We start from the raw sequence: 21,804 nt of genomic DNA, 5'->3' as shown, positions 1-21,804 counted from the left end.
CCTTCAAAACCTGGAGGTATAATTTTTATATATATATATTTAATGTATAATAATTTATACATTATAATATTTTAAACTATTGCAAGTGCCAGAATTTTGTGGTAGAATTTGCACACTGAATTCTGCCCACAGCAGGTAACAAGGAGAAGAGGTTCCCAAGAATAAAATGTCCCCACTGGTCAAACACCCCAGTGACAGGGACAGCAGCCATCAGCCTCTGGATAATCTCTGCTTGATTGACAATTAGATGCTGTTGATTAAAATCCATTTTCCACATCAATTCAAGCAAGTAGAAAGTCTTTCATACAAAGTTACAAAACTACAAAGGAAATATTTTCTTGATGTCTCTACCAAGACATAGTTCCATGGAGAAGACTCTTGAATTGCATGAATGAATAAAAACCCCAGCCACAGCCCCACGCTTCAGATTTGCCATAAAACCATAGCACCACACTTGCAAGTACATGATGTAGCTCCTAAACATGGCTGAATTGACTGAGGTTTGGAAATGCAGAGTAAGTTGTGTTGTGGGACATTTTCAGATTGCTCAGAGAGCACTTAGAAAGGCCCTAGGGTGGGAAAACCCCGACACACCCAAAATCTTGACAGACTTTTTCCTGACATTTCTCAGTCTACAGATAAAGGCAAAAGACAGAAAACATTCCTCTTTCTTTTCAATGATTGAAAATCCTCCAGAAAAAAAAGCAAATTCCTTACAAGTCTCTTTTAGACCACACTTGTGTGCAGTCAAGTGATGGATTTCAAAGGTTACTGCTGGAATATGGTTCACAGCAGTCTATTGCAGTGAATAAGTATCACGTTTACATATCCATTATAACAAAACTACGTTGCACTTCCATTGCTTCCTGTTGGTTTGCCATCTGGAAGCTGAAGAAGCTGGTAGTAAAGAAAGGATTCAATTCTGCATTTACCAAAGGAGCCGTAAAAGTCTCCATTTGCAGCAGGTGATCGCACAACCTGAGCAGGCAGAGCTCCAGAGCGGAGCTCGGCTGTGCTGAGCAGACTGCAGGAATGGGACCAGCCAGAGAGGGACACCCAGACCCCTGTCAGCACCCACAGTGCCCCGTGGGAGGCACCTCCCACCTGCAGCCCCTCCTGCCGCCCCGTCCCACCTCTGCCAGCCCAGCAGGTTACGGTGGTAGCTCAGGAGCGTCAGGGTTCCAGGCACATGCGCTGCTCAGCTGCAACTCCCAAACCAAACCCAGTCCGAGCAGCCACCAATGCAGCCTTTGGGCACTCCCACCCCTCTGCACAGCTCAGGGACCCCAGACACCAGCTCGGGAGCAAACTGCAAGTGCCATTGCCTGAGACAAGAGACGGAGCTTTTTATGATCAAATTTATTTAATTAAATTTCATTGCCTGCTTTACTGTGAGTCACACCAGAGACTGCCAAAAGGAAACTAAACATTGTACATTCACTACAATATTCTCTCAAATTTTCACAACTAGTCCAAATCCATGGATGAAGTCAGAGGGTCCCTTTCCCACCAGCTGTGTTACAACACATTAACGACGGTGGGACACGAACTGCAGCACCGAGGAGATCTGAGCCCTTGGGTTCCAGGTGTGCAGCCCTCTTGGGAGTGTGCACTTCACATCTACGACCTGTGTGTGTGTGTGTGTGTGTGCCATATCTCTGTGTGTATTTACCAACCCAACCTCCTGGTGGTACAGGACAAATAACCACTTAAGTGCTAACCCAGAAAGGAACATAAACACATCACGCTGTGGGGCCTGGAGGGCGGGCAGGTGCGATGGCGCGGGTGAGGCACCAGCGCAGGGCAGGCATGGCAGTGCTGGCTCGTGCAGCACCAGGACAAGGTGCACGGCCCACCTGGCCCACCTTGCCAGTGCAGGAACGTTTTGTCACTGAGAGTAATGGAAATCAGATCCTTCTGTGAGCAATGCATTTCCGAAATGGCTCCAATGCACCTGGCTGTGTGAGGATCCGAGGACGGGAGCGCAGGCAAGGCTGGCCCTGCCAAGGGTGCTGGGAGGAAACCAGGCATAAATAGAACTTTATCTGACTAGTGCTTTTGAAATACTTTGTCTCCGATCCAGCAAGCATTTGGATAATATCCCTCTGTTATATGCTGTAGTAGTATAGTTTCTTAAACATGCTGAAGACCTTTTCCCTATGGAGTTTCCTACAGGAGGGATTTGTCACCCCAGGGGCTCTCCAAGACAGCGTGAAAATGTGTCAGGGCTACAACTGAAACTTTCATCATATCTGAAAGTCTACATCTCCCAAAGTGTATTTTCAACATGAAAAGAGCTAAAATCATAATTATATTCCATTGCTGTGTGTGAAATCCAGACCATGTGCATGGCTTCCAAAGGGAAGCTCTGGAAAACAGCCACTGCCCAGGCAGGAGTGTTCCTGGAGAGAAGGGCTGTCCCTCTCCTCACTGCCTGGAAATGCTCTACAAGTACTGTCAGCATACTTGTCTAAAAAGCAACTTCTGAAAAATTTCAAGTTGCAATTACTTTATAAATCACAAACCATTTTTCTTAATCTTGCCAATTTTAATGAAGAAAAACCATTAGCATTTCAATGTACAAAAGTCCAATAAAACAAGGGGTTTTTTCTTTTAAATCAGTGAGTGGGTAACGTTTGGGTTAAACTTATTCAACAGTAAAAGTCTTCCAATTTCCACTAATAGAAATTTTCTTCTGATTTGACTATAGGATAATGACAATCCAGAAATAAATAGCTATAAATACATTCATTGTTCCTATTCCAAAACTCATCACATAGGGAAGACATAAAACCGAAATTAACTTGTTTGAGTGTTTCTTTACAATGAGAGATGGGTGAGTTAGAGCAGAATGACTCGGACAGGAGAAAAAAAAAACAAGTAGGGCAGAAATTGGTCCAGTATTGACATTCATGAACATACCAGTTAGCAAAATTCATCCTTTAAATGACACTACTCAGTTGATTTTTATTTGCTTGGGGTATACATAATGAAAGCAGTTTCCTTGGAATCTTTGCTAGGACAGGTATAGCACCCGGAGACACTGTAACCACCCCTTCCGTCTGCATGTGCGTGTATAGTTATATACAGAGTCATGCACCCACACACACATCCGAGATCCGGCTTCGGCATCCGTCCGTCGTCACTCGTCATTGGCAGCGCTCGTTCCTCTCACTTGGCCTTGGTTACGCAGCTGTGGAGAGAGAAAACACAAATTCCACATCACCACCTTCCTCAAGACAGAGAATTCCAAACAGGCAGGGAAATTATCTCCAGGGAAAGCCAGGGCAGGGCTGTCAGAACACCACCGGGACTGAGCAAGTCACACCAAAGCAATGCCGGCTCCTGAGGGAATCTCAGTTGGAGCTGTCCTCGGGTGGGAGCTGCTCCCAGGGGTGGGAGCTGCCCCTGTCACTGGGGAACTCACATGGATCAGTGGGATTTTGCACCCTTGGGCTGGGATTCCCAGCAGTGTTACAACAGTCCCTGCGAGGAACAGCAGCACCGAAGTGCTGGGCGTAAGAACCAAGAGCCTTTAACTCCTGGAGAACCTGCTCCTGCAGAAATGGTTTAGTGTCTGTAAATAATGGGTGGAACTGGATTTCAAGAACTGAAAGTGGTTGGAAGGTGATACTCCACAAGTTCCCTAAGTGAGGTGGACCAAGTCCACAGATCACTCTGCTCCTGTGCATGCAGCAAAGCGATGCCGACGTGTCCAACTGGTGCCCAGAAGGACAGGGGCGGGCGCCAGGGCCCGATGCCATCGCCACGGCGGCAGCAGGCCCCACACCTCAGGTGTCTGCACTGGGTAAGCACCAGGCACCAGGGCAGGTGGCCAACGCTGCAGGAATTCTGTCCCGGCCTGAGCGCCTGCAGCAGTGCCTGTGTGGTGTGCCCTGGGCACCACGGGTCAGTCCCGCCTGCTGATCACCACAACAGGATCGAGCAGGAGCAAGGCAAGGCCACACATGTTATGTGGATTATTAGAATGATTTCTATCAGCAATTCCCATCCATCAGAACATTAATCCCTCTTCTCCTTTTCCATCCAGCAGTTGACTTACACAGCTTGCTTTGCCTCAGAACCTACAGAGAACTCCTCTAGACGTCCGCAGCCAAAGTGCCTCGAACGGAACCCTTCTTACGCATCTGGAGTGAAATAAAATGTGAGCTCCACACACAGAACCTGTCGTGCCATGGTTAGTACGAGAGAAGGAACGATCTACAGAGCCAGGACTGCTTCTCCCTGGCCACAGCCAGGACCAGCTACAGCTCAGGGGTTTTGAACAGAGGGTATATAGTATTTCTTTTTGGCAAGATCTGGGAACTGGACAGCAACTGTAAACAATGTTGCTTGAATTTTTACTGGCCCACGATGCTCCAGCATGGAGCCACTGTCCAGGATACCCAGTGTGCCATCTCTGCCCTCTCACAAATGTGAGGGAGGTTGGTCACAGGGCTTTGGCTGGGCCGGGTGCTTTCCTACTCTGCACTGATGAGCTGATGTGTGTTTCATGGAGCAGAGGTGCTTCTCATCTCCAGGAGCCAGAGACAGAAACAACCAAGTGAGAGATAAAGAAAAACAGTGAGAAAAAGATGGGCTGGGATAAAGAAACTGGAAGAACACTGATGAGGATTCAGAGAGTAACAGAAAAGTAACAAAAGCAGAGATCCTGACTATAAAAATTGACTGAAGATGAAGCACAGGAGCAACAAAAGAACTGGAATGTGCACAGAATCCAGAGAAAGATCAGCTCGGAGCAGGAGGAAGAAAGGGTGTTCATGAGAAGTAGAAGAGCACCAGGAAGCCATGTGGGAAAGTACATGCAGTGCCAGCCCTGCTTTGTGCCTGGTTTGGCTTTCAGCCACACAGAAGTGCAGCCCTGTCCATGCCTGACTGCTCTGCAGGGATGGGAGCACCGAGGTATCTGTCACACTGAGCACCTCATCCCTGAGCACTCACTTCTCAGAGGTCCTGGCCATAAAACACACTTTGTGGTGTACTGGGGATGTAATGGCAGTTACTGGTGAGCACAATGGATGGAGTAGTGGAATATGAAACAATATGACATTAATTGGGAAAAAGCTAGAATTCAGATTATTTGGCAGTGACAGTTTTGCCTTTATGATGTTCTCCAATAATGCACTTCATCACAAACCCCTTGAAATCGCATCATTTACAGGTGTTTGTAGGTACCCCTCTTGGAACAGCAGAGAAAACCCTGAAACAGTAGGTCCCTGCTCCTCTCACATTTCACAATACACACAGAAATCTGGGTTAGTGTAACATCAATACATTTGAAAAAAAAAAGGCTTTTTCAACAGTACACAAGTTTCTGATGCCAATATCTTACGCAACAAGCTATTTGCAAAAAATTATTTGCCTTGCTTGACAAAACGAGAAAATATTAAATAAATATATTTGATATTTTAAAAATAGGATAAACGTTACACCCAGAGACATGTGAACTGGGTTTGGCTTAATGTGAGAACTAAAAAGCAGCAAACGTTTTGAAAAAAGATACTTAAAAGAAGCTACTTACCAGTGAGAAATGTGAAACAACTTTCTCTACAAGAAGACAAACATCCACAGTCCACAGACACACAAAGGAACAATTTCCTCGTGCACACAGGTGTGTCAGGTTGTGCTGCCTCTCTCCAGCACACCCCTGCTGAGCACCCCTCACTGCCACTACCCTAGATCAGGAAACTGGATAAAGTCTTTTTCACTTCGAATAAAGAACTACAGGTGTGCAAAAGGGGACCCTTCTGGCAAAAATCAGTCTAGAGAGGAAAGTGGTTATGCCTCCTCCTTCACAGACACCTGGGAACAGGCGGCTCTAGGAACAGGATAAAGTAGAATTCAAGAAGAAATCCCTGTGATTTGAGAGAACATCTGCCAAAAATGCTCAAATGCCCATGAGAGTGCACAAGGTCCGCATCAGTGAGTGAAGACCAATCTTGTCCAAAGCTTATTCTGGGGCTGCTGACTCAGCCAAGCCCTCCAGATTATGGGAGAAGAACATTCGGTGCTACCAGCTCAGCACATCTATCTACGGCTGCACAGGACCGTGAAGACACGCTTCCTCCAAACCTAGGGAACATCCCTACATATACAGGCTGTTCCACAGAGTTTGGAAAGTCCCCAAAGAGCACGAGTGAGGATGGAGGAGCTGCAGCTGGTTTGGTACCAACAGCACAGAGGTACCAGGCACAGAGCGCAGAACGCGCCGCAGGGCCCTGCCCACTGCTGGGCTGAACCTCGGGCAACGTGGTTAGAGTGTCTGGAATGAGTCCAGCCACACAAAAAGCAAGTTGTAGCTGAAGACAAATTGTGTTTTGGAAGAACCAAGACAGTGCAAGGGCAGTGGCAACCTGACTGGGTTTGGGGCATAAAGCAGTTGTCAAAATGGGGTGAAATACAACTGCAAATCCAAAGACTGCAAAGAACCTGCAAATCGCCATGAGGATTTTACACGGGAAAGGTTCATGCCAAAGGTTATGTTCTGGAAAGACACTACAGAAGACAGCTCCCTTCCCAGCCTGTTCTGGTGGTCCACCTCTGAAAGGAAAGCAGTGACAAATCCCTATGTCCGAGCTTCCTCCCCGATATCAGCCCACGTCAGGATATAGAGATTTGGTCCTCACAGCCACTAAAGCAGGAAAACTGACACCATCTCAGTTAATTTTAGTGACTTGCTTTTTGGAAGTAAAATTTTGGTTTGCTCTGCTAATTAGGAGTGGAACAGCTGACACGTGACACAGACTTGCTTGAAAACATGTTTGAAGAGAAAAAGTGATCAGATCTAGTGATGACTAGAAATAAAACACAGCAAGACATGTGATGGAACAGGAAGGTGGCAGCTCTGACTTCTAATCAACAAGCAGCAAGAAGGCCCTGAATGGGACTTTGTGCAATGGGTGTGGTGCCATAAACACGGAGGTAGTCAGGGTAGGCATTCTGGGTTTAATGACACCAGAGATATTTACCTTACAGCCACTTCCAGCTTGAGAGCACAGGCTGCAGAAGCCTGAAGCACCTGGGGCTGCACAGGAGGATCACCAAAGGGGCCACACTGTTCATCAGCAATTGCCCAAACGCACACACAGGCACGGACACAACACAACTCGCCTCAGCTTCCAAACAGACAAATCTACAGGTGGGAGCACCCACATCTAAGCCTTAAAAAATCTTTCTTACCGCTTCCAGCTCCCTCTGGGTTTCATCCTCCATTCTCCTAATGTCCTCCATAGTCAGCTCAATCCACTTGTCAATCCAACAGAACAGCTGGCGATGGAAGTTGGTGAATATCCTTTTCTCTTGCTTTAAGAAGACAAACAAGCATTAGATCGATCATAGGCCTAGGACTTGCCAAAGGCTGGTGAAGTGATTGCGCCTGCTGAAGAGCTACAATCTTCAGGTGCGTGCTGTTTCACACTGCTACAGGTTCAGCCCCCTCACACCCCTGGATCCAATTTAAAAACCCTCATTTCTCACATGCTTTAGCATGGAAAAAATGAACAGATTTCACTATAAAAAAAAAGTTTCAAGAAAGTTCATCATTTGATATTACTTGAAAATGATGAAGGATCCTTTTAAAATCTGTTTTAGCTCCAAGGTGGCAGCTGACAAACCAGAACAAGGACTTCCTGAAGACTTTGATTTTTTCCCCTTAGAGAGCTGTTCTGGTACCACCAGTGAAGCCCCATTTGTAGGAGAGCAAGACACAAATCATTGGACTGGCTGGGAGAATGGACAGGAAATTGCATCGCTTTTCTGCTCAACCCCCACATCAACACAGCCCCCCCTACCACACAAGGCAGGAGCACTCACCTTTTGTATAAAGTTTTCGACTTTGTTCTGCAGTCCCCACCACTTAAACTTGATGGTCACCAACTTGTAAGCACACATTTTGGGACACTCCTCATCAGTTGCTAGCTCTTTCTATTTGGGGACAACGGGAAAGAAGTTTTAAATTTTAAAAAATTTACTTTAATTATTAGAAATTATAACTGTAATTAATGGAATAGAATTATAAAATATATAATTAATTTACAGTAAATGAATGGAATTTACCTGTGTTATAATAACTATGAAATATAATTCTAAGTATTATTACAGAAAGGTAATTCTGATCAGTAACTAGGGGTTGTTCCTGACAGACTGCCTGTGATTCACCCCAGAGCACAGCAGTGAGCTGCTCAGATCTCTGGTGTGGCACACACAGTCCCTTCCCTCCTGGGATGGCATGCACATGGATTCTGGTGGCTGGCAGGGGCAAGGGGTACTGGCAAGCTTTGTGCTGCTGTTGGGATGTCACTGGGGTCCATGGAGGATGTGTTGGGCCTGAATTTTTTCCTGAATTGGAGTTGAGCAAGATTCTGAAGGAACCATGAACTCTGTTTTTCCGCTAGTAAAGACTTCATAAGGCTCTAACACCCATTCCCCATACCTTCCAATTTGGCCCCAGAGGTCCTCTCTTCGTCTTAACTGACTGGAATAATGCAGGATCTTCATCAGCTTTGTAGTCCTGTAACATAAAACACACTTACAGTAAGAAAACTCCACCAGATTCAATATCCCACTGCATGAAGCTTCTGCCCACGACTGCCAAAGTGATTCCCTGAGTGCTGTGGAGCAGGATGGCTGGACCTCTGAGGGGAGGAGAAAGCAAAGATTCAGAAATGAGGTTTATACAGTGTATGAAAAACATCCACCCAAGATTACCACTACACTCATGCAACTCAGGAGAACTGTAACAATTTAAGTTGCTTCAAAGCAGAACAAATGCTTGGTGGGTGATACAGAAAAGACCAAGAAACTTTAGCAGAGTTTAAGGTTTCATTTTTAAATAAAGTTTCAACGAGGACAAGATCTGCAGATCATGGAGTGAAAGAAACACCTCTAAGAGAAGAAGCTCCTGGCTGCTGAAGACCACGTGGACCACATCACTTTTCAGCTCCAGATTCTTCCATCAGCACAGAGGAACAAAGGCTACTTTTGGACTGAAATTCCGAATCCACAAAGCCAGGCTACACAAATTACCTGTTAAAGCTTTCACGGCCACTCTGACATTTATAATCACCTTTTGCAAGCAGATGGAACTGGAAAATCCAGGAGGTCCTCTCAGAGGAATCTAACTTCACTTACAGAAAATCAGCTGTTGCACTTCCTTCTCCCCAGTTTTCTTTCATTGTTCCAGTTCTTTTAATATACCTACCTACACTGTGTATTAAAGGAGGCTGAGGAAACCTTGTAATAGATTTTTCCAGCCATTCTGTAATTAATATATCTAGAAAGCATTACTAGCTATTCAAACTTCCATATGGAGAGTTCAAACATATACAATCAAAATTTAGGAACTGGAACAAATATTTCCTAGAAGCAGCCAAGTGAGTCAAGACATTCCAATCACGTTGCTAATCAAGGTTTTATGAACTTCCACAAACCAGGAGCTCCCTCTAGTTCTCCCTCTTAACTGAAACAACGTGTTTTATTTGAAGAGCCCACATTTGAGCCAGCCAGCCTCAGCAGGGGCTGCCACAGTGCTCCCCAACCCTTCGCCTGCCCCAGGGCACAGCCCGAGGAACCCGCACAGCAACACTGAAATTCAGTAACACTGAAACATTTAAAGTCCACTCAAGTTACTGTAATTGCAGAAAGACTAACAGACATATTTGTCACCTGAATTTCAGTAAACCCCACTTAGTTATGATTTTACTGCAGTAAAGCACACTTCCTTTTCACAGACATCAAAAAGAGTAGATACACAGCAGCACACGATATCCAGCCCTACCTCAACTCAGCAGTGAGCACAGCACTCTGAGAGGGCTCACTACAGTGAGCTGGAGCCACTGGCTGTGTCCAAGACTGACTCCTCTGGGAGCCCAGGAGAGAGCCAGGGAGCCACACAGCTCACAGGACTTGCCACCAGCTGCAGACTTCTCATCTCATGAGTTATTTCCAAATACTGTGGGAGAGGACAGCTGCAACCCACTGGAATCCTCAGGTTCTGCATGTCCTGGAGGACTCAACGTGATACACTTTTTTTTTTTAACAACCCTTGGGTAGAAAAGGAGGCATTTTCTTTACATATAAATCACCTATAGGAAATCTATGCAAATACTACAGCAGAGTGTTTTTATAGAAATAAATTGAATGTTTTAAATTACTGATCATGACTGCCTTTTAAAAATTGCACTCAACCACTGGATGGAAGACATGGAAAAGGATCAAGCTATAGTAACGGATAAACAATTTTGCTCTAGATAACTAATTGCTGGCACAACTATTGCTGCTGTTTTGGGGCAGTGATGTGCTAAACAGAAATACAAGAATCCACATCTTAGTGCCAGTTTTGTAAATAAAAACAGGTACTGCATTGAGACAAGCCTGAATTTATTTCCGTTGTGTGAATACCCTGCCAAGGCAGAGCTCACACTACAGTGGTGTGGGGCATGTGGCATTTAAACTCACCTACATGTGCAACCTTCATCTGCCTGGTTTATGCTGTGGGATGATTTGCCTGGATACTCCAGGGACACCCAAGCCCACACGATGCTGTTACCTGCCATCCCACCTCCCACTGCACAGGGACATTGGTAAAAAGCAACTGTGTTCTTGCATTTGGGACCCACTCATAAATAACCAGAGCTGGAAGCACTGGGGAACAAAATGTTATCTAGGAGTAAAATGTAGGAGTGAAAACAAAAGTTCAAAGAAATTAGATAAGTCATGGTAAAGTTTTCTATGCTATAGACAGAAGCTTTGAACCAAGACCTTTCAGAACTCAGTTAACCCAAACCCTGTTAAGGACAGACAAAACCCCGTATAGACTAAAGCCTAGATGGACAGGAGAGCATTGTAGGAACTCTGCTCCACACACAAACCCTACCAGCACGCAGGGAAGAAGACTGGACTAGAGCCAAAGTACAAATAAACAACAGTTCTTTGCAGAGTTTAAGGAAAATATCTGTGCAGCAAGAGCTTAACTCCTGACAACAGCAAGTCCTTCTTAGGAAGAAAAGCAGGCAGCTGCTGGAGCAAATATTACAGCTCAAACCCCCGAAGCCCTCTGGAAAGCCAGACAGGCAAACATCAGCATGCAGCAGCATAACAAGATAGAGGAGCTAAAACCATTTCAAAGAAATACACAAGTATAATTTCACAGGCAGTTTCTGCTCAAATTCTCAACATAATATGCATGAATGCAACAATCTACTGAAAAGAATTATTTAGAGAGATCATGAACCCCATACAATAAATATTACAACAAACCCACAACCCAGGCACTTCTTTAGAATTCTCACTCTGTTTTGAGACCTGTTCAGAGTGGTAACAATAATCCTGAGAGCTCACAGTTCACTATCAAGAAGTATAAAAACTGAAAACTTATGTACAGGACAGAATGATTTTAAGAAAACTTTCTGAACCTAACATAAAAGTTACACAAGTCCGGTGCCTGATCTGCAAATTCATGAAAAGCACTTCCTGAACACACAGTGGCATCACACTAACTAGGCAGGTGGACACAAAGTCCAGCTTTTCAGCTCAATATTGCATTAGTGTTTTAAACTGAAGGGAACACCCATCAGCACTTCCCCTCAACATGATCCACAGCTCTGTGAGCACTCATTCACAGCACAACAGAAGTTCAAAATCAGGTTTATCCAAGTATATCATATTTCCAAGTCAGATTCCCACGTCTTATAACTGAAACAGCCACCAGCATTAGTGTGCACTTCACTGACATGCAGCCTGTGTTTTGGGTAGGCTTGGCTAAAAGGCTTTTAATCAAAAATGTCTTGTAGTCAGTCCCATCTCCTCAAGAGTCCTGCAGCTACAGCACAGCTATCAGGGAAACCATTCTCTGAAATCACCTTTGAAAGAACGCCAAGGTTCAAATGAGAAATGAAACCAGCCTGGTTATCTCATCGTGGATGCACGTGGTGGTGCCACACTCGGAACGAGAAGTTAAAAGGTCTCCAGAAAGGAGGTTGGAAGATGACAGGATGAAAAAGCCTTACTCAGGGATGGAAAACAAAAAGAGGAGAGGAAAACACTAGTAAGCTAAAGGTACATCTGATTTATACACTGATAGGTTGTTCCATGGGATGTGTCATCATGTAATGATTCAAATGATAAATTAAGTCTGAAATAGAAGAGATCCACCCATCAAACTTTTTAACTCAAGAATCTTTTAACACTTCCTTACAGACTACAGAAGAGCATTTCCAGTACATTTCCTCAAACTGAAGAACAAGGGATAGATAGCACACAGAAATCTGAACTCTTAAGGCATGTGTAAAGTAATCTGACTAATTAGAGCACAAAATTGTAGTTCTATAACTTTCTTTCAAGTAATACAGTGAAGATCCACTGTGACCTAGAACAAGACGTTTAATTTCTTCGTTGCACAGAAATAGCTATAAATCTGATTTCAATTTCTTTTTGCTACACTCTGCTTTCCTACAAATTGTTTCCAAAACCACAGCCTCTTCTGATGTTAATTGAGGGTTCACTTTTGCTTACTCTTTAAAAAGTCTTTCTCTCCTGGGAAGTAATTTTTATATACAAATCACATAAAGTGACATGGACCGGATGCTGGAGATGATTAAGAATGGGCAGGGTTAACTTTTTATCGAAAGAAAGTCACAGATGTCAGCCAAATTATTTCTATACATACTTTAATGAGCATGAGTTAGCATATGCATGCCATTAGTAGCCCAAAGAAATTTACTATTTTTATATTTATGCCAATTGTAGCTCTGAAACTACACTGCAGCAGGGTGGACAATGTCACTCACTGAACAAAATGATAAATCTTGAATATATGCAAACTTTTATCAAAATTGCTAGATTTTAAATGTAGCTCCATTCTTTCAGTCCTACTGTTACCCAAGGTCGTACATTTGAGCTGCTTTTCCAGGCAAAACAATGTCTGAGAAGATAAATGTACAAATAAAACTTTCCTTTAGCAACCCTGACTATTGCTTTTCCCTAAAAAATGCAGCACACCAAAAGACCCACCCAGCCACTCAGAATGACAGTTCCCAAACAAGCATCGTAACAAAAAAGTCCCAAACCATACAAAGCACATGATTTCAGATATTACCCCACTGAGTGAACTGGTGATTGCTTGAATATCACCGAACAAAGATAAAGAAACAGCAGGAAAAGAACCTCTAGACAAACAGAACACAGGGAAAACAGGTGATGGTTTCACTTTCCAAGACCAGCAGCCTTCTCGGAAGGCACAAAGCCAACATGTCAGTCAGGGCAATTTTGTTACTATAATGTCGCTGAACTACAAAAAAAATACTAAATTCAAGTTCCATTACCTAAAATTGATCAAGATAAAGGCCAGAAAATGCAAATTTTCAGGCCAGAAGAGACTCCAAGTGTGGGATCCAGAGAATTCCTGCTGTCTAATCCCAGAAGGGGCAAACAGGTCAATGGCAGGGGTGTGAGTCTGCAGGTAATTCAGAGTTACCAGAGTCTGCTAAGAGTCTGAGCATAAAGCCAGGCTTTGGTTAGTGAAGTCAGGACTTTGCAAAACTGAGTTTCTGGGAGATGAAATGGAAATGAAAATTTGAATCACATGGTGAAAACTAATCCCAAGTATTCCTACACAAGGATGGGCTACACTGTGAGTTTGAATCTGAAAATACCTCCTCAAAATATTTGCTAAAAGTGGAAATGGTGTTAGAAGTTAGTAAAAAGGAAACAGAATGTGGCAACATCAGAAGAGATTTAAGACTTTGGGTGAGACCACTCTGCACTCATGGTTTTGATACTCTCCATATTAGTGCCTACCATTCCTCTACTGTCCAAAAATTATTACACATGGAACAGTCCAACTGTTACAATTAAACAAACCAGACAACAGCCCCAACAGATCCAGATGTGCAGAAAGCATCTGCACTAAAAAAAAGGAAGAGAGGCACATAAAGGAATGACTCTGTTTAAGATACTTTTCACATCTCTGTTGGGTGAAATTTCACCCCACTTTAGCTTATTCACAATCAACACTAACCAGCAGTGCAATCAGCTGCAAGCTGCATCTATATCCCAGTAGAAGAGCATTTACTTACTCCTGGTTCTACTTGAGTTCTATCTGCAATATCAATATGGACAACTTCAACACTCCTCCACGTGTTGGGATCTAAATTGTGCACCTGCAGAAAGAGAAAAAGGAATGATTCCTGGCACGTTACACAGTGGTGCACCTTGTGCAGCACATATGTGTGCCATGGAGATTTTCAGAATTACATAAAGGTAGCGTTCTCCAAACCTACCCTTTTTTCCTCTGCCTTTCTCAAAGGGAATGATCTGCACAGCTACAGTTTAATTCACTCGCTAATCGATTTTAAACCAGCACAAAGCCTTCACTTCTTGTGCATTCAGGAAACCTGGATTTAAAATTAAGCTGTATTCATCTGCCACATTTGTTAGCACTAATGAAATCAGGCTTTAATTAGAGCCATTACCCGTTCCTTAATCTGCATGAGCTTTCTGAGCTAGAAAGAAGCCGTACAAATTCCAAGTGCAAATATGCATGTTTCAATAACCTGGCTGATCTCATAGGCTCCCTGAACCATAGGGCTGCCTTGAATGTGGACCAGGTGAAGTGTGTGTGGTCTGAGGGTGTGCAAAGGTCTCAGGATGAAATCAGCTCCACACCCGTAGTCTGTCCAACACACCTAAACTCAGTTACAGCAGCAGAGCTGCCCAAGGAACACTCCCTTTCTGTGCAGCACATCCAGTGCTACAGTTCATCCAAGCACTGGAAACAGACTGGCAATTCTGTGGATGGTTTACAAATGTTCGTCACTACAGATCAAAATTACCCTGAAGTGACCTGTGAATCAAATCAACTGTCTGGGGAGGAAAACGAGAATATTGCCAGCTGGGACAATTTACAAAGGCAGCTTCAATATCTAACTGCAGACTGTACACAGATCAGCTCCAATGGTCTCGTGAAACCTGTTGTAAAACTTGTTTTCAAATAAACTTGTCAGACTAACTATCACTAGCATGTCAAAGAACTTGCTGAAAAGTTATTTAAATATTTGTGTGAGAATCAAGCATCTGCACTGACCTCACCTTAAAACCCAAAAACCTTCTCTTGTCCTTGCATCTCCTTAGGTGAGACAGCTTGACCACCTCGCAAGGACCTGAATAATGCTTTTCTTGCTCTGCTTACTGGTCAGGCATTGACTTTATGCAGTAATTATCCACCATTACCAGGTATAGAATACTTTATCTGTACCAACTATACAGTCGCACTAAGGTCTAGTATCCAAACCCCAACTCACATTCTCTGTTGTCCCCAAATCTGGTTTATGCCAGGTCTCAATTTTTATGAAGAAGTTGTCTTTCATGTATTCATTCTGTAAGAATTAAAAGCAAAAAGCATGAGTCTGATTACACCTCTATGCCTAAAGTTTAGAGAAATGGTATCTACATACAAGCCACTACTAAGCCTTGACTAGCAAACCAACCTATTTAATTTATCAGAGAAACAGCCCCCTCACCTACACGCAGAAATAGGTACATGATAATCTTAAGATGGGGCAGTATGTTTGAGAAATCCAGCTCTAGCTGTGCACACCAATAGAAATAACCCTGCCATTTGCTGTCCTGGTTCCTCAACCCTGAAGTTCTTTACCTCTAAGTTCAAGTAATTTTCAAATTACTAATACTGCAGTTAGATGTTACTGCACAGCAGAATAATGATCATAAAGGTCCGGTCACCACTAAATTGAACATCTAAAGGCTATCAGAGAATCCTGCTGATCCCAGAAGTCAGAAAGCACAGACCTGTGTGCACAAGTACCATGAGTCAAGCTCAAGAGTTCAAACTCACTTGTGTTGCATCTACCTGGTAACAACCTAAACGACGTTTGCAAATGAGCAGATAAAGCAGTTTAACATTTAACTTGTAAGTGTCCTTATACAGGCCACTAAAACATATACACTGGGCATTAAAGTCTTAATGATGTCCCTCCCATGCATCTTAAAAAAGCAAACCCAAACCCTGAGCTCTGCTGATCCATTTAGATTCCCAATTACCACATTTTAACTGAGGCAGGAATTCACTTTACAGCAATGGCATTTCAGACAGGTAGGGAATGATTCTATTTCATTGTTCTTCCAGCGTTCAAGAGGGTAAAAGCCTCTAATTTGGTGTGGGTTTTTTTCCCCCTCCCTTTTTAGCATTATGTCTTACCAGGTCAGATATTATGCAGCTGTAATTGTAAGTAAAGGCATAAAAGAAGATGGCAAAAATGAAATAATTTCTCTTACAAATTACAGTTCTTTCTAATTATAGCCATGTGCAGACAAATAAAGTAACAGAGAGCTCTATGCCAGGAGCCCTAGCAAGGCACATATGACTGGCTGGGGCCAGAGAACTGTAGTGGTAATAGCAGACAAAATATTATCTCAAAAAACCCCACACAGGACTGGTAGAAATTCAAATACTCACTGTCACAACTGGTCGTTGGAAAACCGTGCAATGAAAAGGAAAAGGAAAAAAAGAATCATATTAGACACAATTGTTTCTGAAAAGTCTAGCATATAACTGGTCCCCAGTACAATAGAGTCAGTCTGAACAACAGCTGTGGGCATCACAGCAGAGCCCAGCAGACTTTGACTTGATGGCCTTAACCTTGGGAGTTCCTTCCAGGACACTTCAAACTATTCAACAGAAACAGACACAAACTACTCCCAGCCTACTCTCAGAAATTACAATTACTACATTCGAACCCAGCAGTCAGCTCTAGCAGGCTATGAAAATACAGTGATTCTCACATAGGCTCTGTCCTAGCCCTGAAGGGAATCCCCTCCTTGCCCCCATCCCAGGACACTGGATGCCAGGTCCCTGCAGGCCCCTGGACCTGAGCAGCCCCAGGAGCAGCTCTCCTTTCCAGAGGAGACTCCACACACACAGCAGGAACATCTGAAATGCATCTTCCTCTCCATGGCCCCGCTCTTCTAAACCACTTCAGCCCATCCCTTCCCTGAACACCGACAGCAGAACACACAAGGGGAGACCTACTTGTTCTACAGTAGGGATATGCATTCCAGGCTTTCTCGTGGAACACCAGGGAGCCTTCTGGAGCAATCATCCTTACAAAGCCAGGGACTTTACTGGGAAAAACAAACAAGGACAACATTTAAAAATTCTGCCAGCTGAAGTTCCTCATTGGCTTCTTCCACTCCAAAAAGAAGGGCACATTCTACTCAAGCATTTGAAATGTTATGATGCACATGTAGTGAAATACCCAGAAACTCCAAAACCCCTCCTGATCACAACATAATGAGGAAAAAAATGGTTAAGGTAATCATAAGTAAACAAGCAGGAGCTTTGTGATCCTGATGAAAGCTGTGCTGTCTTTCCTCTTCCAGAGCAGCAAAGACACCTGCTGAGGGAGAGCACTGGGCAGAGCCCTCCCCTCAAGCTCCTGACCTGCAGCCCAGGGGGAGCCCTGCAGGGTCTGCAACTGTGCCTGAAGAGGAGACCTGCAGCTCTCCAAGAGCAACTGAATTACCTACCACCCCTGACAATAACTGCCCTCTCTTACCCAACAGAGTGCCTCTGACAGGGACCAAGAATTGGACACCGGGGAGAAAAGTAACAAAATCTGCTACAAGAGAAATTTGGTGCTACCCACGAGAATGCTGGAGGGTGGTGTCCTTAAAGGAGGCAACTTTAAACAAACTCCACATACACACGAGCGTAAGGGACAGACAAAGATCAATCTAGGTAAGTGTTCCAGCCTCAGTTTTTCCCCAAGGATGGTAAATAAGTTCCTGGCTTTTTTTCTTTTCGATGCAAGGAAAAAAAACAGCTGATAATTAAGGCAGGAACCTCATGTTCCCCTCATCTTTGACTCCTCAGTCTAGAGCAAGCAAACACAACTCCTTCGGCTGTCCCACACAAGTAATGCTCCATCTCATATATTTAAAATCCACCATATTTCACATGTTTTCCCACTCACCAGAGCATTCATGCACAATTCAGCAAATTAAAGTGGCAGAAAGACACAAGCAAGTGTCCTAGAACGGCAAACAATGGAAGGCTGCCCTCACAACAAAGTGACTACGGTGTTCATCAAACGTTTTCCTCACCTCTTTAAATGGTAGATCTTGTGAGTATATTGTCCCTTCTCACCATCATTTTCATAAGGCTCGTTTTTTAAGACTTGAATGCCTTCTCCACCTCCTGTTTCATTTTTGCTAGCTTCTGCCACAGAGTAAAGTTGCCCAACTTGATACTGAAAAGGGAAGAGAATTCAAATGTCAGCACTGAAGTTGGCCAAAACTTTTAACAGATAAAACAACCTAGCTGTTTCCAGTAAAAATGCAGTAGTACAAAAAAAAAATTATCAGGGAAGTAAAATACACCATACAAAAGATATTTATGAAAACCTTCTGGCAACACATATCTGCAGCTCACAAGCACCAGGTTTATACCCAGGTTGTTTCACAATAACCCGACACTGTGGCACACACCAAAGTCACTATGCTTCGTTTTCCCCATCCTAAGAACAAAGTGTATTTGTTGTTCTTCATTTCATCAAAGAAACACATATTTTGAGTTTACAGATTTTGAAATGACTGATTTCCAGCTCTAAGCCTCCCCAGTTCAAACTTTTAAACAACTAGATGCTGCCCTCCCAGGACCTGTGAAACACACACTGCAGGACAAGTGTAGGAGTGTGTTCAGACCCCCTGTCACGACAGACCCCCTGTCACGCCTCTCCTTTAAGTGCACCCCAGTGCCATTTGAACTGCTGGCTTCACATCTGAGAGGACAATTCTGACTTTTGGCTTTAGGAAAAGGCTTGGAGTCCCTCAGTGCCTGATCAGCAGGAAAGTGCTGCCACAAGGCACAGTGGCACAGGTGGCAGTGGAGGGCTCATACACCAGCTCAAGGCTCTGTGCTGCATTTGCCTCCTTGGAAATTCCCTGATGGGAAGGAAGGGGGCTCATGCCTGTGTCACTCCCCTCTGGCAGGCACAGCACAGGGGGCAATTTGGACCCCACACAACCCCACCCCACCCCCGAGCCAAACAAAGCAGGGAGCACCAGGACGTACCTCTTGCACTGAGCAAGGTAAAACCACTCGGCTGGAAAAGAGCAAATTCAACAAAATGAATCATTATGCTTCATCTGCGGATAACAAATATGAAATGTAACACAAGCATTCAAGAAAGTGTCAAAAGGAGCTAATTCAAGTTTTCTCTTTGGAAATGCTCTGTTGACAGGGAGGCTTTGGGTATAATGCAACAAACCCAAGTGAAGTTCAATGGCAGACACATTATGAAAGGAAAAACAAGGGGTGGAGGATGTCAGAAGCTGCAGAAAACAGTCAGGAAATTTGGGATCTACTTCCACCTCTGCCATAACTTTATGTCGTGCTTAGTTTAAGTTTTTGAACCTTTACTACCACTGAGACTGCAGTTACTAGACTTTTAAGCAATCTAAAGCCAAAGGGTGGGACGGAGGAGCAAACCAGCTGGTAGTTCGCTGGCAGAAGCCCCCACGGGAAGACCTCCCCAGGAGCTCCCGGAGCCGCCAGTTCAGAGAGCTGCGGGCAGGGAAGGGCCCTGGCCCCGCTCCAGGACGGCCGCCCAAGGAAAACGGGGAGCAATCCCGCGGGACCCGCGCTCCCCGCGGCACCGCCGCCCGGGCACGGCGGGGCCCGAGGGACGGCACTCGAGGAGTCCCCGGGCCGTGTGCCTGCGGTGCGGAGCGGCCGGAGCGGGGCGGGCGGAGCGGCCCCGCGGCCCAGGGGGAGCGGCGCGGGCGGGAGGCCGGGCGGGAGGCCGGGCGGGGCGGGGGCGGTGGCAGAGGCGGTGTCGGCGGCAGGGACGGTGTCGGGTCCCCGCGGTGTCCCCTCAGAGCCCCCCAGGGTCCCCTCAGAGCCCCCGCGCTGCCCCCGCCGCCCCCACTCACAACTCCTTGATCAGCACCATCTTCCCGTCGCTCCGCGCACGCGCCGCTCCCGCGCCAGGCCCCGCCCCCCCCACACCCGCGCGTCCAATCGCGCCCGCGCCTCGCCCCCCGGGGCGCGCGCGTGCGCCGGCCGCCGCCAATCGCGGGGCGCGCAGCCCCCGCGAGCGCACACCTCACCCGTGAGCGGCCAATCGCAGCGCGCCGCCGGGCCGGCCCCCTCCCCCCTCCGCGCCGCGCGCTCCCGGCGGCCGGCGCGGTGACGTCAGGGCCCGGCGCGGGGCGGAGCCGCTGTAACGGCCGCGCCGTTCGCTGCCCGGGCCTGGCTCGGGCTCTGCCGCGGGGACTGCGCGCCCCGGCCCGGCCCGGCCCCGCCCTCACACCGAGCCCTGGCACCAGCCCCTGCCGGGCGGGGGGAGCTGGAACCCCCCGAGTCCTCCGAGCAAAACCTTTCTCCCGCGGGTCGCTGCCGCCCCCGCGCTGCCCCCGGCGGACACGCGAACGGAACCGCACCCGGCCCTGCAGCCGCGGTGCCCAGCCGGGGGCAGGCGCGTTCCTGGCCCCATCCCAGGCTGTCACCGCGGCCGGTGCCGCCCTCTGGTGAGGCCATTCCTGTATCCTCCATCGCAGTCACAAGTAACGGGGACACCAGGAGTTAATAAGGACATGGCACCCCCACAGGAAGAGCGAGGCTCGGCCGTGCCGGGGCTCAGCCCCGCCTGCCGCCGCTGGTCCCACAGGTAACGCTCGACCATCAGCTGTCATTAAAAACAAAAAAATTGGAAGCAGCCTGCAGGCCGGAGAGCTCAGGGGCACTGAAAGAAGGGTGAACTCAGCCTCGAAAGTAGAACATTCCGTGGAGCCCCTCCAGGCTGTGAGGAGCCTGGAACACTGATCCTCAAGGAGCAGAATTCCCGTGGTAGCTCAGGGGTGCTGGGCTGTGCGGCGGGGACAAGTTCTACCGGGGCTCCAGGCTCTGGGACAGAGGGGAGGGACCACCCAGGGCAGGTTCTGTGTGTTGTATTTGGCTTTTTCCTGGTTTCCATAGTGACGGAAGTTCATCCTGTGGCAAAATGTCGCCCTAAGAACAAAGCATCCAGGTAACTATACTTCCACTTTGGGGTTCTCAAAAAACATAATTCAGGTAGAACTAAAGTATTTACTTAATGTATTCTAAATATATTGATTTGCTTTCTGTTTTCTGAGCGTTGCCTTTCATTTTTTCCCCCCAGATACTTTCCACAGCTATGCAGAGAGAGCACATCTGCTTTCCTCTGTTTGAAATGCTCACAACAAATGTAAAACCAGATAAACTGGAAAGAAAAAAAAATTACCCCACAACATTTCCAGGCCTGTCACGGGGAGGGTGGAACTTTGTTGTTGAAACGGAAACAGGCCTGGATGTGGAACCTCACAGCATTCCCACCTGGGAGTCCTGGTGAATAGTGCTGCCCCAGGGCTGGCAAGAGAAAGTGTAACTTCAAAGGCACGCTTGTGGTCAACTATTGCCCCATAGGCAGCTCAACTGCACATTTCTCATTTCTGGGTGGCTGCTGCATTTTAATTCTCCTGTGGTACCTGCTGGTGCCCAGCACTGGCCAGGGCAGGCCTTTGCCTCCTGGAGAGCTGCAGACTCCTGTCTGAGCCTTGGCCTCAGCACCACTCGTGTTCCCATGGCACATCCTCTTCCCCAGGCGTGACTCATGACCCTTCCTGCACCACCCCTGGCTCCTCTTTCCCTGGAAAAGGCATCATCCCCCACCTTTCCCAGGAGCCAAGCTAATGGAGTGCAGAAATCCACAGGTAAGAAAATTCCATGTTGCCCCCACCACAGATAAATGG

At 46.1% G+C, this 21,804-nt stretch overlaps 1 protein-coding gene across 1 annotated transcript; it reads right to left on the bottom strand.

The window, feature by feature from the left end:
* Positions 1-1,344: 1,344 nt before the first annotated feature.
* On the bottom strand, positions 1,345-20,070 carry PITPNB (phosphatidylinositol transfer protein beta). The gene is made up of 11 exons (XM_050318510.1): positions 19,966-20,070; positions 19,106-19,136; positions 18,136-18,281; positions 17,063-17,154; positions 16,490-16,497; positions 15,318-15,392; positions 14,094-14,177; positions 8,453-8,530; positions 7,834-7,944; positions 7,201-7,323; positions 1,345-3,193 (listed from the first exon to the last, which is right to left on the bottom strand). Exons 1-11 carry the CDS (start codon positions 19,983-19,985, stop codon positions 3,143-3,145), a joined length of 819 nt encoding a protein of 272 aa, XP_050174467.1. The 5' UTR covers positions 19,986-20,070; the 3' UTR covers positions 1,345-3,142.
* Between the last annotated feature and the right edge of the window lie 1,734 nt (positions 20,071-21,804).

This window comes from Myiozetetes cayanensis, unplaced genomic scaffold (assembly GCF_022539395.1).
Source record: "Myiozetetes cayanensis isolate MyiCay16 unplaced genomic scaffold, myiCay2020 scf21, whole genome shotgun sequence".
Lineage (NCBI taxonomy): Eukaryota > Metazoa > Chordata > Aves > Passeriformes > Tyrannidae > Myiozetetes > Myiozetetes cayanensis.
This window is presented reverse-complemented; position numbering and strand designations above follow the sequence as displayed.

What these genes read in the sequence shown, in the direction of transcription:
- PITPNB (XM_050318510.1), bottom strand. Translation starts at nt 19,985, where the DNA reads ATGGTGCTGATCAAGGAGTT. An exon ending in ATTTGGGGACAACAGAGAAT is followed by an intron (nt 14,178 to 15,317) that starts GTGAGTTGGGGT and finishes CTCTTTCTGCAG; the next exon opens with GTGCACAATTTAGATCCCAA. An exon ending in GAACTCAAGTAGAACCAGGA is followed by an intron (nt 8,531 to 14,093) that starts GTAAGTAAATGC and finishes TTTATGTTACAG; the next exon opens with GACTACAAAGCTGATGAAGA.